Source organism: Pogoniulus pusillus, chromosome 27 (assembly GCF_015220805.1).
Source record: "Pogoniulus pusillus isolate bPogPus1 chromosome 27, bPogPus1.pri, whole genome shotgun sequence".
Lineage (NCBI taxonomy): Eukaryota > Metazoa > Chordata > Aves > Piciformes > Lybiidae > Pogoniulus > Pogoniulus pusillus.
Window position 1 is genome coordinate 8,019,846 of NC_087290.1, and position 15,813 is coordinate 8,035,658.

General features: G+C 47.3%; 1 protein-coding gene across 3 annotated transcripts in view; it reads left to right on the forward strand.

The window, feature by feature from the left end:
- Positions 1-15,813, forward strand: part of SSH2 (slingshot protein phosphatase 2) — a 107,198-nt gene that overhangs the window by 45,992 nt on the left and 45,393 nt on the right. The window contains exon 1 of one of the 3 annotated variants that reach the window (XM_064166086.1): positions 5,832-5,974. The exons of the other annotated variants lie outside the window; for them this stretch is intronic. Within the exon in view, the coding sequence (XP_064022156.1) occupies positions 5,919-5,974 (56 nt within the window). The 5' untranslated portion in view covers positions 5,832-5,918. Of the gene's footprint in view, positions 1-5,831; positions 5,975-15,813 lie in introns of those variants that run through there. 3 annotated transcript variants of the gene reach the window in all.

Sequence of the window (15,813 nt, forward strand, 5' to 3'; positions counted from 1 at the left end):
AATGGCCAGAAGACTTTTGAGAGATCAGCTTCTGAGATGAGGAGGCAGCAGCTAGAGATGAGTGCAGGCAGTGCTGTTCTGAACAGATTGGTGTCTACCTACCTGTTTACATGTTTGCTGCACTAACTTAAAGCTCTCCTCCGATAAGTCATCTGTTTGGGCTCTTAATCCACACAGACTCATCACTGCTGAAAGTCGTCACAGCAACAGGGCAAATGTAGTGATACGAAGAGGGAATGGATTGAAGCTTGAGGAGGGCAGATTTAGACTGGAGATTAGGAAGAAATTTTTTACAGTGGGGTGGTGAGACACTGGAGCAGGTTACCCAAGGAGGTTGTGGATGCCCCCTCCCTGGAGATGTTCAAGGCCAGGCTGGATGAGACCTTGAGCAACCTGGTCTAGTGGAAGGTGTCCCTGCCAATGCCAGAAGAGGCTGGAACTAGATGATGTTCAAGTTCCCTTCCAACCCAACCCATTCTTTGAATCTCTAAATTAACTGATTTCCCACTAAAACAAAGCAGGGACATCAGACATTTGATAGATGGAGCATGGCACCATATTCTCCAAAGCTACCTCTTGGGCCAATTTTCCTTCATCAGACCAGCTGCTGGCACAGCATCTTTGTGGGTGAAGACTGAGTGTGGCTGCCGATGAGAAAAACAAAGCACCTGGCCCCAGCTCTGCAGACGGGGACGAAGTGGCTCCCTCTGCAGTGCGGGGCCGTGGGCAGCACCACTGCCCTGGCAGGCTCCGGTGACTTTCCACAAGCGGCAGCAGCTGCCCAGCAGCACACAGCAAACTTGCCCTGTGTGCAGCCATGCAGCTGAGCAGGCACTGCTGTAGCTCTGTCGCTCTGTGGGGAGAGGATGTGGTGGTGAGGAGGAGGTTTGTTTGCTGAACGCAGCAGCTACACACACAACTTTTCTCATCCTGTCCTGAAAACGCCGCTCCAGGCTCTGCACTGCAGATGCTGATAGCCAAAACTCCTACACCTCACAACACAGAGCCACAGAATTAACCAGGTTGGAAAAGACCTCTATGATCATCGAGTCCAACCTATCACCTAACCCTTCTAATTAACTAAACCGTGCCTCATGCAGCTTCCTCTTAAACACCTCCAGGGATGGTGACCCCATCCCCTCCCTGGGCAGCCCATCCCAATGGCCAATCACTCTTTATGTGAGGAACTTCTTCCTAATATCCAGCCTAAACCTGCCCTGGCACAGTTTGAGATTGTGCCCTCTTGTTCTGTCACTGGGTGCCCCCACTGTTCCCTTTACCTCGAGCATGACTGGTGCTGGAGCTGTAGTATCTTCCACACATTTATGCTGCTGTGTTGGAGGCAGAGAAGAACATTCCTTGCTTTTGCAAGGACTGGGGACTTAAGTGCGAATGGACTTAGAATAATACCCAACTGGATAGTCTTTCTAGAAAGACTATGGCAATCTATCATCTTCATATTGAACATTTCACCTTCTGTTGAAAACCTGGAGGTGTTAAAAAAGCGTAGACATGGATTCATAGAATAGTTTGGGTTGGAAGGCACCATGAGCAGGGACGCCTTCCACTAGACCAGGCTGCTCAAGGCCTCATCCAGCATGGCCTTGAACACCTCCAGGAAGGGGGCATCCACAACCTCCCTGGGCATCCTGCTCCAGTGTCTCACCACCCTCACTGTAAAGAATTTCTTCCTAATCTCCAGTCTAAATCTGCCCTCTTTAAGCTTCAATCCATTCCCTCTCGTTCTATCACTACAAGCTCTTGCAAAAAGCCTCTTCATGGCTTTGTGTAGGCCCCCTTCAGGTACTGGAAGACTGACTGCTATGGCACTCAGGCTACATGGTTTAGAGGGTGTGATGGTGTTGAGTTAATGGTTGGACTTGATGACTTTTTCCAACCTTGATGATTCATTAAGGCTCTTCAAAGGGAGAGAAGTGAGAGGACCAGACAAATTCTTGCTGGCAGACATAATTCTGAAATGAAAAGAGCTCTCTGGGCCTCAATGCAGGCTAAGAATTGAACAAGCCTACAGAGACAATTCATGCTGCAGATTTAATCATCTTAGAATGTGAGCAGACACTCAGCAAACCCCTGTGGGATAGGAGTGGGTGGAATATGGTGACACCCACACCTTTGTGTGGTCTGACAAGAAGCAGCAGTTCAGACTTAAGCTGTTGATCTTGGATGGAAACATTAGCTTGATTAACGCCCTCTTTGCATGTGGGCTGTGTGTACTGACAGGACTCCCTGTCCAGCCCTGAGCCTGCTTTCTGCAAGTGTCAAAACTGTGCATGCTAATACAAAACCTGACTAGGGTGCTTCATGCATTTTCTACTGGTGACCTGTGTTCCCAAGCCTCAGCTGTACAAGGAGAATCCTATTTGCAAGCTGCTGACCTCGCATAGGACACAGAATGACTTTGTTACATCACTGCAGGATCAAAATGTGTTAAGATGCTCGAAGAAAGTTAAGGCAGCTGAAGCTGTTGGTGCAAGCTGCTGTGACAGCATAGCTTTGAGATAGAGGCACTGCGGGAGATGATGGCTGCATGAATAAACCACATATTTTCAGCCTTCTTGTCTCTCAAACAGAACAGTACAGGTCAATACAAGAGACTTGTGAATGCATGTTCTCCCTCCACCCCCTTAAACCCCTCTCTGGAGGCAGCTCTGGTGAGTATTCCCTCTGTTCCCTCCTGAAGCACGCAGCCAGATGACCTTAGCACTCCCCCTTGTAGGTTTTTTCCATGGCACTTCTGTCACTGGTTCTAGCTGCTGGAGTAGCTGCCTCAGCTAGCTTTGCAAAGCTTTTGGGATGGGTTTCTTTACAGTGTCTTGCCTGTTGTAACCGTCGTTTATTAGTCTGTGTGGTGTTCAAAGGTTAAACGAAATCCTGGATCGTGTTGATGTGAGTGCAGGTGCGGTGGTGGTCACCGCTGGCCACTGCAGCAAGCAGCATGGCCCTGCTAATCCTGTGACCTCCTGGAGAGCACAAAGTGCTGACCAAGAACTCGGACAGGCTGTGCCCTTTTCCCCTACAGCCACGTGTAATTTCATGTGCTGGGAAGCACTTGAGACCCCAGGCAGGCTTATTGACATGTGGTCAGCCGGTGGTGAGTGGTGTGTGTGCTCAGAGGCTCTATTGCAGCACGGTAGTGGTTTCGACTGCTGCCTGTTGTCACTGCAGTTTTGTGCACTTTAAGGTCTTTGTGTATTTGTCCCAGCAGAGTGCACCTGCTTCTAGCAAGGAGCAGTTTCTGTCTTGTGACCTGCTGCCTTCAGCTCCCATCTTGTGCATCCCCCTCAAAGACCCTTTTCTCTGACTTCTCCTCACTCCTGCATGTTGAGAGGTCAGTTTTTCAGCTCAGAACTTCTGCTCATGTCTAAATGTAGGGTGCAACTCTGACAAAGAAATAAGGTAGTTCCTCAAGTCTAATAGTGAAAAGAAGACCATGAAAATAAGACTTGCTGTACAAAGGGACAGTGGGGACCGAAGTGTTAATCTCACCAACGTGCAGCCTGAAGGCAGTGTCAGCCTCAGGCTGGTATTGCAGTCTTTGTGGCAACAAATCCAGGGTCAAACGCCTTTTTTATTAGTGTAAATTCCAATAATGGCCTTATTTGCAGATCTCTTACTTCTGTTTTCTAAAGGTTGAAAAAGAAAAAAAAATGGGATATCTCTGTAATTGTTTGGTCTCCAGGTACATGGAGATGCCCTGCACCATGGTCTTAATCCAGAACTAACTAATTTACAAATCTATTATCCGTATGTTATGAGTAGCTGCTTTAAGAGTATTGCTTTGTAGTTAATCTCTGCATTTGTTTTTAGCACTTCTTAAGGGCTTGCCCTGCTCATGTCAGATTTCAAAGGTGCAGCTAACGTCTGTCTGGACAGTATCTAAGTGCATTTAGTCTACAATGCTTGGATAAACCCCTTAAGTTATTAATTAGAAGTGAAGAGAAGTTCTGGATTTGTTTTTCAGTCTATGAATGTGTGGTATGTCTTAGTACTGAGTGTGAGGTTCTTGCCAGTCTCCTGACCTCTGGAAGGATTGAGTTACCCTCCACATCCTGATTTTTTTCCATTGCTTCTTGCAATTAACTTCATTCCTGCCTAACAAAATGATTTTTTTTTGGCACTGCAGCAGGCTGGCACTGCATTTTCTTTACAGCTGTGAGAAGCCACTACTAGAGATGCTTTTTTGGCTTTGGAAGATGACATTGCTGAAATTCATGCAACCAAACCATATCCAGGCAAAACCTGCAGGGACACAAATTCTGCTGCTTTTTTCCTTTGCTCAGTGAGTCCTTGAAGTGGGGATGGTTGAGTCCTTTCAGACAAGTGTCTATCTTGCACCGAGGAGGTCTCAGACCTGAGTCAGCTGCCATCACACTGTTTTTTTTAAAGCCCTCTCTGAAAGATTTAGTTAGTAGTTGGAAATAAACCTCAGACAAAGCTTTCTTTTGACTTCTACCTCTGCTGTGTAATTATGCTGGAGCATCCCTCCTATGAGGTTGAGATTGTCGAGGCTGCTCACCCTGGAGAAGAGGAGACCTTCTAGCAGCCTTCCAATATCTGAAGGAGGCTATAGGAAAGCTGGAGAGGGGCTGTTTGTAAGGGTATGTGGTGATAGGACAAAAGGCAGTGGTTTAGAACTAGAGATTTAGGTTGGACATTAGGAAGTTCTTTACTTGGGGTGGTGAGACACTGGAACAGGTTGTCCAGTGAAGTTGTGGACACCTCATTCCTGAAGGTGTTTTAAGACCAAGCTGGATGAGGCTTTGAATAGCCTGGTCTAGTGGGAGGTGTCCCTGCTCATAGCAGCTGGGTAGGAACTAAATGATCTTTAAGGTCCCTTCCAATTCAAGCCATTCTATGAGTCTGTGATAGGGGCAGTTCTTCAGTGATGCCCCAGCAGTATTTCATTCGTGTTTAAACTTGTACCTTCCACTGCCAGTTTACTTGTGCCTTCTTGCTGGCTCTGAGCGTGTGCCACCCATACCAGACAACTCAAGAGTAGTGAATTATTTGTGTTCCTCTGTGCTGGGGTGTCCTGCATTCCTACAGGAAACAGCAAACTGAGCCAGCTGCCAGGGTTTCTGGGTTGTTTTCCCACACTCCGTAGTGAAACTGCTTGCTTGGCTGGAGAACACAGATCTGGAACAGGAGGGTGTCCTGTGTGCAAGATGGGATGGACCAAGTTGCTCCCCATAACTCCCCCAGTGCAAAACTGTGTTAGAAGTTTCCCTTGTGCAGCAGCCAGAGGACAAGGGTTTTGTTCTAACAAACTGCCTTTCTTCCTTGTCTCTTGAGGGACGATGGAGCTAAAGATTAAACAGCACTGAAAGGCAGCTGCTTCTCCTCTCCTTTGGCAGAAAGCAACTTGTCAAGTCTCTGCAGAGGAAAGTTATTGCCAAGAACCATTTCCCCACCTCCATCTCCCGCAGGAGAGAAATTAAGGTCGCTTCCTGAGCACCCAAATCTTCTTCGAGAACATCTTTTGATGGTGCTGCTTCAACCCCCGGCTTGCGGCGTGCCCCGGTTCTTCTGGCCTAGACTGGGGGTTGTAAAGAAGCGGGGGGGCGGGTGTGTGTGTGTGTAAATTAAACCGGTGCACCCACAACCGGCAGCGTGTGTCGTGTTCCACTCCGTCCCAAACACGCACTCTCCCGGGAACCGGCTATCAGACCCCGGGCTCTGTCCCTACACTGTCCCCGCATCGCCACGTGCGGGCCGGGGGGCGGGTCCTGCCCGGTCCCGCCCGGTCCCGCCCCGCCACCGGGGCCGCTCCTGCGCAGTGGGTGGGGGTTGGTGGGAGCGCGGCGGGCCGCGGGGCAGAGCGGCGGAGGCGGCAGCAGCGGCGGGGCTGTGTTCCCCGATGCCGCGGGGCAGGAGGGCCGCCTCGGCGGGCAGCCGAGATGATCCCCTACTTCTCCGACAACGCCGTGATCTCCCAGCGCGCCATCGCCCAGCTGTAAGTACCGGCTCCCGTCTCTCCTCCCGGTGTGCCGCGCAGAGCTGCCCGGGCTGCTCCCTCCCCGCGCCCGGTACTTGGCTCCGCTGCATGCTGCCTTCGGGCAAACTTTCCCCGAGCCGGCTCCTCGGCCCCGGGGAAAGTTTGTCCGAGAGCAACGTGTCCGGTGAAAGTTTGCCCGGGAGATGGCCGGCGGGAGCAGAGCTGCCTGCCTCTCCGTTACCACCGGCTTACCGAGCGCTTCCGCGGCGTTATACAATAGCTGGCAAGAGGAACTCGGAGCTCCGCGACTTTTCCTCCCTGTGTCCCATGTAGGGACCCCAGAGGGTGGTGCGGGACCCCCATGCCCACTGCAGGAGTACTCGAGCGTTACGTGGAACCCTCGTACTCGGTACAGGACCCCAGAGGGTGGTGTGGAACCCCCGGGGAGGTCCGGGACCCCCATTACTGATACAGGGGCTCCCGGGGCTTTGCGGGTCCGGGCTGCAACGCTCCCCTCGCCCACCCCCCCCCTGCATTTCCAGATGGTGGCAGTGAGCTGCGAGCTTCCTGTGGCCGCGTACCTTGTTCCTCAGAGCTTTAAGCGGAGATTAGAGCCTTAGCGTGAACTTTTGGGTAGGTTTATCACGAGGTGGCAGATAGGGGTTGCGGGTTTGGGGGGGGGTGGTTTCTTTTTCAAGTCTGTGCAACAGGAGCATGACTGAGACCTGACACTCAGGACCTGCTGGTCATGAGGGAGAGATGTTAGCTGGTGCCAATCTTTAAGTACTCTCAGTCTTGGGCACTTTTAAAGTGCAGAGTGAGTGTCTCTGTGCGGCTTAAGCTGCTTGAAAAATCAGTCTCTGCAGCTGCCCCCCCACCCCCCCTTGAAATGCAGATACAAATAGTCGTTTCATTTGGAGACAATTAAGAGTAACTGCCTGAGTTGTGGGGTTTGGCTGGAGGGATTAAGGATGGAAATGGCTGCTATGAAGTGGAAGATAAGGCTTGTAGAGAGATATTCCCTGTGGTCTAATCATGCTTGATATTTCTTTAAAGAAGCCACCGGCTGTTTTATCTCCTGGAAACATCATGAAAGGCTTTGAGATAGTAGGATAAAGTTCTGGGTCCCACCTGGAACTCTGTTCTTGTAAGAAACTGACTTGGCTTGCACTTAGGAGGTCTTGAGCGTATCTCACTGCTTTTGCTTGGTTTAGACTAAGTCCCCAGATTCTGTGGCCTCCTTTTTGAGTGTTAGCAATCACTGCTGCAGTTGGTAATCAGTTAAGTCTTTCTGAACCTTTCATGCTCAATTCAAAGTGCTTCTAATTAGCCATTTTTTCCCACTTGCAGTGTTGTCGGTGGTTGCTGGTAGCGTGGGTTTTAAGAGCGATACACCTGAACTGGTCTGTGGGACCAAGGAGGGCAAACAGGGTATGCCCTGGACTTTAGAAAGCAGCATCCATTCCGGGATTGTGGAGAAACCCCCAACCTACAAGGGGATGAAACGTTTACTTACAGCTCACAAGGATTTATCAAGCAATTAGGTAGTAGCTAGGTAACAGTTGAAGTGCTTCTCAGATGTTTGTTTTATACACGGCTCAAACACTTAACTCGCAGTCTGAGACCATACGGAAAGGGATCAAAAGAAAGGGGAAATGCTGCTGTCTCTGCCCCTTCTGTCACGTGTAACCCTGCGGGTTTGTATCTAGGAGTAGTTTAAATGGCTACTTACTTGGAGGGACCACCCTTTCCTTTTCTGGGGGGAGAGATAACTGAGTTATCAGAGGAGCTTATGCTGTCCTTTGCCTCCTGGAAGGAAAGATTAATAAGCATGAGAATGACAGAGCTTTTGGCCCAGGCATCAATGCTCACACCAGGCTCAGCACTGGATTAATATTTTGATAGCTTTCTCAATCAGGTCGGTGCTGTGACTTTCAGGCTGGCATAATAAAAGACCTGTTTTAAATTTTATACTCTTTTGTGAACTTGCAATTAAGTTCAGAAAGGCTGGTTAATGTTGGATGTCCTCATTTCGTTGCGGGCAAGAACAGAAAGTGCAGACTGGTTGTTTTACTGTGCTAAAAACGTGTTCTGTGTGGAATGGGGAGGGCAGTAGTGACCCAAACGTTATCAGAAACTTCTGTTTCAGTGTATTCTTTAGTAGATGTATTTGGCTAATCAGCTCTGACTTTCAGAGATCAGCAGAAATTACTCTTGTGTTGACGCTTTTAGTCACTAATGTAGTCAGCTGGTCTGGGTCTAATTCATTTCAGGTTCACAAGGATTCAAATAATGTCCCAGAGACTTGCGTGTGTCAAAATGCTCAGAATTTGTGGTTGGAACTCATTCCAGAAAGTCTTGCTACTCTCACTGAACCTAGTGGCAATTCTGCTGATTTACTGCTTTATTTGTGTGCAGGATTCAAAATTTACTCTGGTCTACTAAAACTCGTAAGGCAGCTGATAGGAAAAAAGCAAAGCTTCTGGCAGTCTGCAAATAGCAAAGAGTATAACAGAAGAATCCTGGGGAAATTGCCCTCACTTGGTTCTTCCTGCTTTGCACTTTCTTCCTCTGCCTTTAGCCAAGCTTCAGGGATCTCACGTTGTTGGTGCCTCTCAAGTGTTTTTTTCCGTGTCCCTGTGATAATGACAGATTCCTCTGTCTCAGTTTTCCTCTTTGTCTCAATAGCAAAGCAGGATTATCCAGCGATCAGGGTGCTCACTTGGGATTTGGGAAGACCCAGCTTTTGCTCTTTACTGCACCACATCTTTCCTGTGTTACTGCAGCCAAGTCGCACCAGTGAGGAAGTGGAGCCTGAAAATGCAGATGGGTGCTTAGCCTTGCTTTGGAACCTCAGAACCCGTTTTTGGTCCCTGCAGCCCTCCCCCCTCGCCCCCGGCATTTTTGTGCATTTTGTTTGTGTTTTTAAGCTTTTCTGTCTCTGCCTTGCTTTTGTTTTGCTTTTTTTTGCATTTTCCCTGCGATGCAGCAGTGAGAGCCCTCCTGGACTCCCACTGAGCACGTGTTCAGCACTCTGATTCTGTTTACTACTTCATCCTCCAACACTTGAGGAGCCAGATGGATCTAAACCCATGAATATACTTGCTGCTTTCCATCGTTCTCATACTTGCTTCATACCAGTCTGCTTTCTATTATAAGATGTTAACTGATAGTGTTTGTAAGTATGTTAAAGTTTGGAAGAAGAAAGGAGGAACCAAGGAACTAGAATAGTTCTGAGTGTTGTGGGTATGTCTTGGAGCACTTAAAAATAAAGCCCCAAGAGAAACAGAATGATCGTCAGCAAGAGGTTAAAGGTGGCCACAAGATGTGCTTGCAGACTTGGCCTAGCAGCCCAATGGTCCCTCTCACACAATCACTTTTCTTGTAAGTGACAGCCCTTCTTCTGCCTGGTGTGAAGGAACAACACTTTACAACGAAAGAGGAAGTGACAGGCTGTGCAGGTATTTACAGACTGTGTGCTAAGTTACACCACGGGGTAATTCGGGCTCGTTTGTTGCCGCCTCCTTGCTGGAACCTGTCTTTGTACCCAGCCTACCTTGGCCCTTGCCCTCCCGCACCCTGTTTTTGTCATGCAGCCTTGGCCCTTATGCTAGGAAGTTTCATGACCACCTGATTTTCAGTTATGCCAAGTCAGGAGCTGAGATAGGTGTGTGGCTGCTGTTGCCATTGTTTAGAGAGCTGCTTGCTTATTTATTTATTGTATGGGAAGCCTTACAAGCTTTTTATCTGCCCACAATGTTACTGCTGCCAAAAACCTTGACCACTCAGCAATTAGACTGCAGCCCTCCAAGCAGTGTGTTATTGGAAATCTTTAATTGCCTCTGTGCCACTCTAAGTGCTGTAGCTCTGCGAGTGTTGTAGTGTTGTGCTGAGAGCCCATGATATTTGAGAGTCGAAGAAGAGATGCCTGGAAACAGCTGCTCAAAAGAGTGGAAGATCAGCAGAGTGATTCCAGTTACCGCTATCAGCTCTTGCTGAAGCTGGTTTCTGATTTGAGGGCCACTCTGATTGGAGGTGCTTGAAACATGGAAACAAGCTGATGAGCTCTTGGGCTGCTGTAGAAGCTGGTAGGATCACTGAGGACTACAGCAGTTGTTTTCTGTTTGAGTGTGCATGGTGTTCTCAGGGTTTATACAAACGACATGACTGCAGAAGATGACCCCATGCCCCTCCACCAAGGACGCAGGAGAAGCTGACCCCTTACCCTTCCTGCCCATCCCACCATGGTGGATGGGCTTCCTGTTGACCGAGCAGACCGGTCGGGGATTTCTCATCAGGTTTTATTCCTTTGCTGATTGCGATAACACAAACGCAATGTGTAAAAGGCCTCTCCACTACCCACTGATTGTTAAGAATTCTATGCAAATAAGCCGTGGTAATTGGGTAAAAGTAGTGTGCTGTGTGCTCCAGAGCTGATCATTAACTAAGCCAGGGCTCTATTGTTCATAACTACTTTTCCTGTTTGGCTTTTCCTTTCATTCCCCTGGAAGCTATGAGCATTTGTCTCACCGATCCTTCCTGGTAGAGGGTTGGAAGAGAGACAGAGATATTATCAGATGTAAAATCAAAACTTGAGCAGCAAACTAGAGTTTCAAGGACAGCCCCCCCACACACACCACCACCTCCCCATTTTTAAGCAGTGTTTTAGTTAGGAAGTCCACACCAGTGGGCTGCCAAGTTCATGTTTTAAAAGGCTGTGAATGGTGAAGTTGCCTCTCAGATTCTGTGTTTTCTTGAAACTTCTGCCTCTGGAAATGCTTGAGATTTTTCTAAAGACTACAAAGCAGAAGGACCCAAGTGAGATTATCAGCAGAAAAGGACCTTTTGGGGCCTGTGAATAGGCTGGCTGGGATATTTTTTTTTTTTGCTGCACTATACTTCCTTGTACCTTTATCACAGAGCCCCTGGCTCCAATACTACTTCATTGTTTTTTAAACGACTTCAGGCTAACTTTCTTGAAATGCTGCCTCTAAGTAGTGTTTGTGAGGTCAGAGAGAGTTTAAAATTCTCCATCCCCTTCTCCAGTGAGCTCTGAAGAGTTGCTGTCTCCTCTGTCTTAGTCTGACAGACAGCACTGAAGTTGTCAGCCCATGTGGGCTTCAAACTGGTTCAGCAAATAGTGGTTTTTTTTACTCCAGTGTAACGGATGTGATGTGTACAGAGCAAATTTGCAACTCGAGTTTCCAGCCCTGGCATTTTGTAGCAGCTGGCTGAAGACTCTTATTTTCACAAACACATGGAGTAAAATTCTCTCCTGATGTTAATTCTGAATGTTTGTGCTTTTGCTGAAGCATTCAGGGAACACCCCTTTGCTCTCTGTATCTGCCTGGGACAGAGCATGAATCCAGCAGCTTGGGAAGTGATGGGGCACTGCCAGTTGTTCTGCAGTCACCTCCTGCTGTCTTGTGTGGGATGAGTGTTTTGTGACAGAGAGAAGCTTCTCGTTCAAGGACATCAGCCCACAGATAAGAGAGGCTGGGGAAAGTAAAATCTTTGGAGGTAAATGATAAAAATAATCTGTGCCTCAGCATTCACAGAGCCTGGGAGTAGTACAGGAATCCAGCCTGGAGATCTCCCAGTAGGGTTGGCACTTCCTTGGCATTGGCAGCTTCTCAAATTTGGGTATTTCTAGGAATATTGAGGCCACAGGTTCCTGGTTCAGTGTATTTTTCCTGTTTATCCAGTACTTAACTGGCCCTCATCAACATTGTGTTCAGCCCTTTGTGGTCTCTGGTTTTATTTGGAATAAGCCATTCAAGAAGTGTGTTTTTTCTCAAAACACCTTTGTTTCAAGTAGGCTAAATCCACAGGCTGCTGAACCAAAAATGATTTAGGCCTTTCTTTTAAACAAATGATCTTTGTCACTGCTTGTCACTTAGCAGTGAAGTCCTTGGTTTGTTCGCACGCTTCTCACGATGGCTTAAGGAGGTCTATACTGTCCCACCAGCCTGAGCTTTCTCCTGCCCATGATCTGCTCAGAAACTGCAGTTTTGGTTTAGTTCACATTCTGTTAAACTTCCAGCTTCTCACTGGGAAAGTGCAGGCTTGTTACATCTGAATTTTGCAGCATGGGTCTTGTGGGGGGCACAGAGACAAATTAAAGTTCATCCCTTGATCTGGAGCTGTCGTGGGGTGCCCAGGATGGCTTGGAACCCCTGCCCTTGCAGAAGCCTGTTGAGATGATCTTAGACTTAGTAATCTGTGTGCCACTGTTATCATGTATCAACTGCTGTATTTTCACTCCCCCCCTGCTTTTTTCATCACCATGAGGAGAAGGAATTTGCTGGTCTGAGCCTCTTGTTGCTCTGTTCTTAGTGTCCTCACAGCATGCTTTGGAGTGGGCTGTGACCTGTGTCATGGCTCAGCCACCTCTCTGGTCAAGATGATGGCTGACAGGGGGGCACTGTCAGCCATATTTTGGATGTGTTGCTGGTGTTTTATAAGAGGCAGGTGGGACTGGATGGAGTAGGCTAATTTTGACCAGCAAATGATAAATTTACCTTTGCCAGGTGACTATTTAAGGGGCAACCTCTTTTGTGCAAAGATACAGATGGGAAAAGCTATTGTGTCTCTTACCTTTGTCCTCTAGAACTTAGTCTGTTAGTCTTCTGCTTGCTTTCTGCATCAAGATGCTGGATTAAAATGAGCCCAGACGTGTTTTGTTAAGGCTCATTGTGTGGTGGTGTTGAGGAGTTTGTCACCGGCTTTTTCATTGTTGTTATTGTTAGGGATGTTTGGGATCTTCTTTTATCCTTTATTTGCTTTGAAAAAGAGATGGGGAAATAAAAAAACAAATGCGAAGTGGAACAGCTGCATTCCTCTGTGTTACAAAGAGGGAAAGCCAGGCAGTCTAAATAAAAACAAATAATTTGTCAGCACCATCTCTAGCTCTCCTGTTGTCTTGTCACCAGGAGAAAGATGTAAGAAAAGCAAAGGGAGGAATATTCATGTGCCTTGGTAACAAGCAGGGCTGGGGAGCACAGAATAAACACCTGCCTGAGAGTGGGGTGATAAAAAGTTTAGCGTGTGAGAGAGAGTTGGGCTGGTGTGTGCTGCTGTCCCTCACAACGCTGCGCTGGGGAAGCGAGCCCAGGAGCCCCTCTTAGAGAGAGCAGCCTCTGCTCAGCATGAGACAAAGGAGATGGGGCAGGACATCACCGAGTTTCCCAACACAAACCCTTGACATTCATATAATATTACTGACTTTTTTGTCCTTTGTTCCTTTAAGTACATCATTAAATGTTTTATGAGAGGCTCTCCAGCTCGAAATTAAGCAAATAATCTATTCTAGAGCCTTTTAAAAAGCCGTTTAAGAGCCTTTTCCCTAAAGTACGTTCTGTTCTTGTTAGAGGCTTCTCTAGGTCTGTGATACTCAGCAGTGTTTAGTATTCCATTGGTCTTTCTGCTTTAATTTGTGGTTTATAAAAGGGTTTGCATGCTTTTAGGAAATATGAAGACCTGAGTTAACCACTGAAAATTGGCTGCCAAACTGCCTAAAGTGCTAATTCTGATGAAATTTAGCACCTGACTTTTGCAGGGATAAACACATCTGGAATCTCTCTATGGCGTTCCAAGCTCTTGTAAATTAAAACTTCATTTAACATGTTGCCAGTTTGAGCCTTAGCCAGCAAAACTTTGCAGGGTTTTTATCTTGACTTACAAACTCCTTAAAATGCATTTTTTTTTTTTCAAAATTAAGCACTGATGTCTCTTTCAGCTGAAAGTTGTGTTAACGTGTTGAGAGTAGTTTAATTTGCAGCTGCATTGAAGAATCGTAAACTGTAGAGTGACGTTTCAAGCACTGTGTTACCTTTAATTTACTCTCTTTCTAAGCAGGTATGATGAAGTCTGGATGGTTCAAAGATACTGCTTCCCTGCTTTCATCTAGTTTGAAAGTAGCTGTCTAAAAGCATTTCAATGCTTGGGAATCATTTGAAGACGTTCACTTGTCTAATACTTAGAATATCTTCTAGTTCCTTTCCCCTCTTGGGCTGCCCTTTGTTTCAGCCTTTATTTAGGTTGAGAGATGCTGCGGTGGTGTTAGACATCCCACACTCTGTCAGCTTCTGTTTAAAGTGGTGTATGGTGAGTGATTAATGGAAATATTTCAGGAATAAAGGACTCCTGGTAAGCTGATCCCTATTCAGAGAGCCAAAAGAAAAAAGCAGAGTCACAAAGGATGTTGTCTCCAGGAAGAATTTGCTACATCCGTGGGGGGAAGAGTTGGATTGGAAAGTGATGCTGAGTCTGCATTTCAAAATGCATCATAATTATATCTCATGGTTGATTTGGAGAGCTTTTCCTGATGGTTCTCCAGAGACTGATAGTCACACCAGCAAAACATCAGAGTGCTTTGCTTGGCTGCTGCTTCAGTAGGTGAGCTATGCAGGGGAGAAGCCAAAGTTTGTGTTAACCTTGCTTGTGCTAAGGGTTGTCCTTCTGAGTGTTGCCTTGGATCGAAGAAAAGACAGAGAATCCATGGAACTATTCTGATTCTAAAGCACTCTGATCCATTTTGTGTGAAGTTTTCTTACTGCTGATTAGAATGTCAGGTTAGTATTTACAGCCACTTGTATTCCCATAGCCATTTGTATTCCTTTAATTGTGGCTTTGCTGTTCCATACAATGAAGTCACTGCTGTATTTGCAAGAGTGGGCAGATCAATAACCTGGTTATGGGTCCTATCAGGACAACAGGTAAAGCTCCATGAGACTCCCAATTTCAAATCAAAACCTATTGAAAGAAACCTGGCACGTGGTGGTTCTCTGAAAGGATTCACAAACCACCTCGCATTGCTGGTTACTGCTGACTGTCCTTTTTGCTGATCTAAAGGGACAGTCAGTCCCAAACTGATTTTACTGTTCCTGCTGGAAGCTGTCATTCCGGGATCAAATAACCCTTGTGCATGGGGAGGATGCAATAAGAATGAGAAAAAACTGAAAGTGCTGAGTGCTGCAGAAGTTCGAATACTGAACAAATAACTTCCTTCTGTGTTTTTATGAGTCAAATCCAACAGCCTCTTGATGACTTTTGATGCTTTTGGTAAACAAGCATCTGCTTCTTTTTAGGACAGAGGAAATGGCTTGTTATTCAGCATTAATTTCTTTGTGTGGAGACAGAGTGGTCCTTGTTTGGTGCTCTATTTACAGGGGTCCATTACTGTATTTACTGAGGGCAAGCAAGGAGCCAGGCTGCTTCCCCAGTGTCATCCGTCTGTCCTGCTCTGGATATCGGGGTGGTTGCAGAGCTCAGTCCTGGCATGGTGTTCCTTCACCAGGGTCTCTGGTCCCTGGCTGCCCACAGACATCCTTGGTGTTGGCCACCTCCACCATAAACAAGCAAAAGTGGTGGAGCAACGTCCTCCTGCCCACACTCAGGCTGTGTCTGCTGTGCTCTAAGTCTCTGAGGTTGGACTCATGCCCGAGGAGAACGTGGTTTTGTTGGGTGCCCTGCATTGAGCAGGTGCCAGGGTGCTTGCCAGCTCCTCGTCAGACTGCCTCTGTCTCAGGGAGATGGCCAGCACTGATGGTGATTGAGGCAAGTGAGCGGTCCCCTTCCATCTTTAAAGTGCTGGGCGTACTTCGTCTAAATATAGGTGCTGGTGGAGCTGGCTGCTGCCGGGGGGCAGTGTGCTGACCTTAGCGTGTCTCCTATGACTTGTGTTACAGTTGTATTTAGAGCTCTGGGGTCCTTCTCCTGGGGTGCTGCCAGTCGGGCCAAACATGGTCCGGTCTGTGACAATGACGGACCCTGCACCTGCAGGGAGGTGGGAGGAAAGAGGAGTTATAAAATCTTCTGTGTCAAACGTATTTAAGGATAGTGAGGAGAGAGCTTTT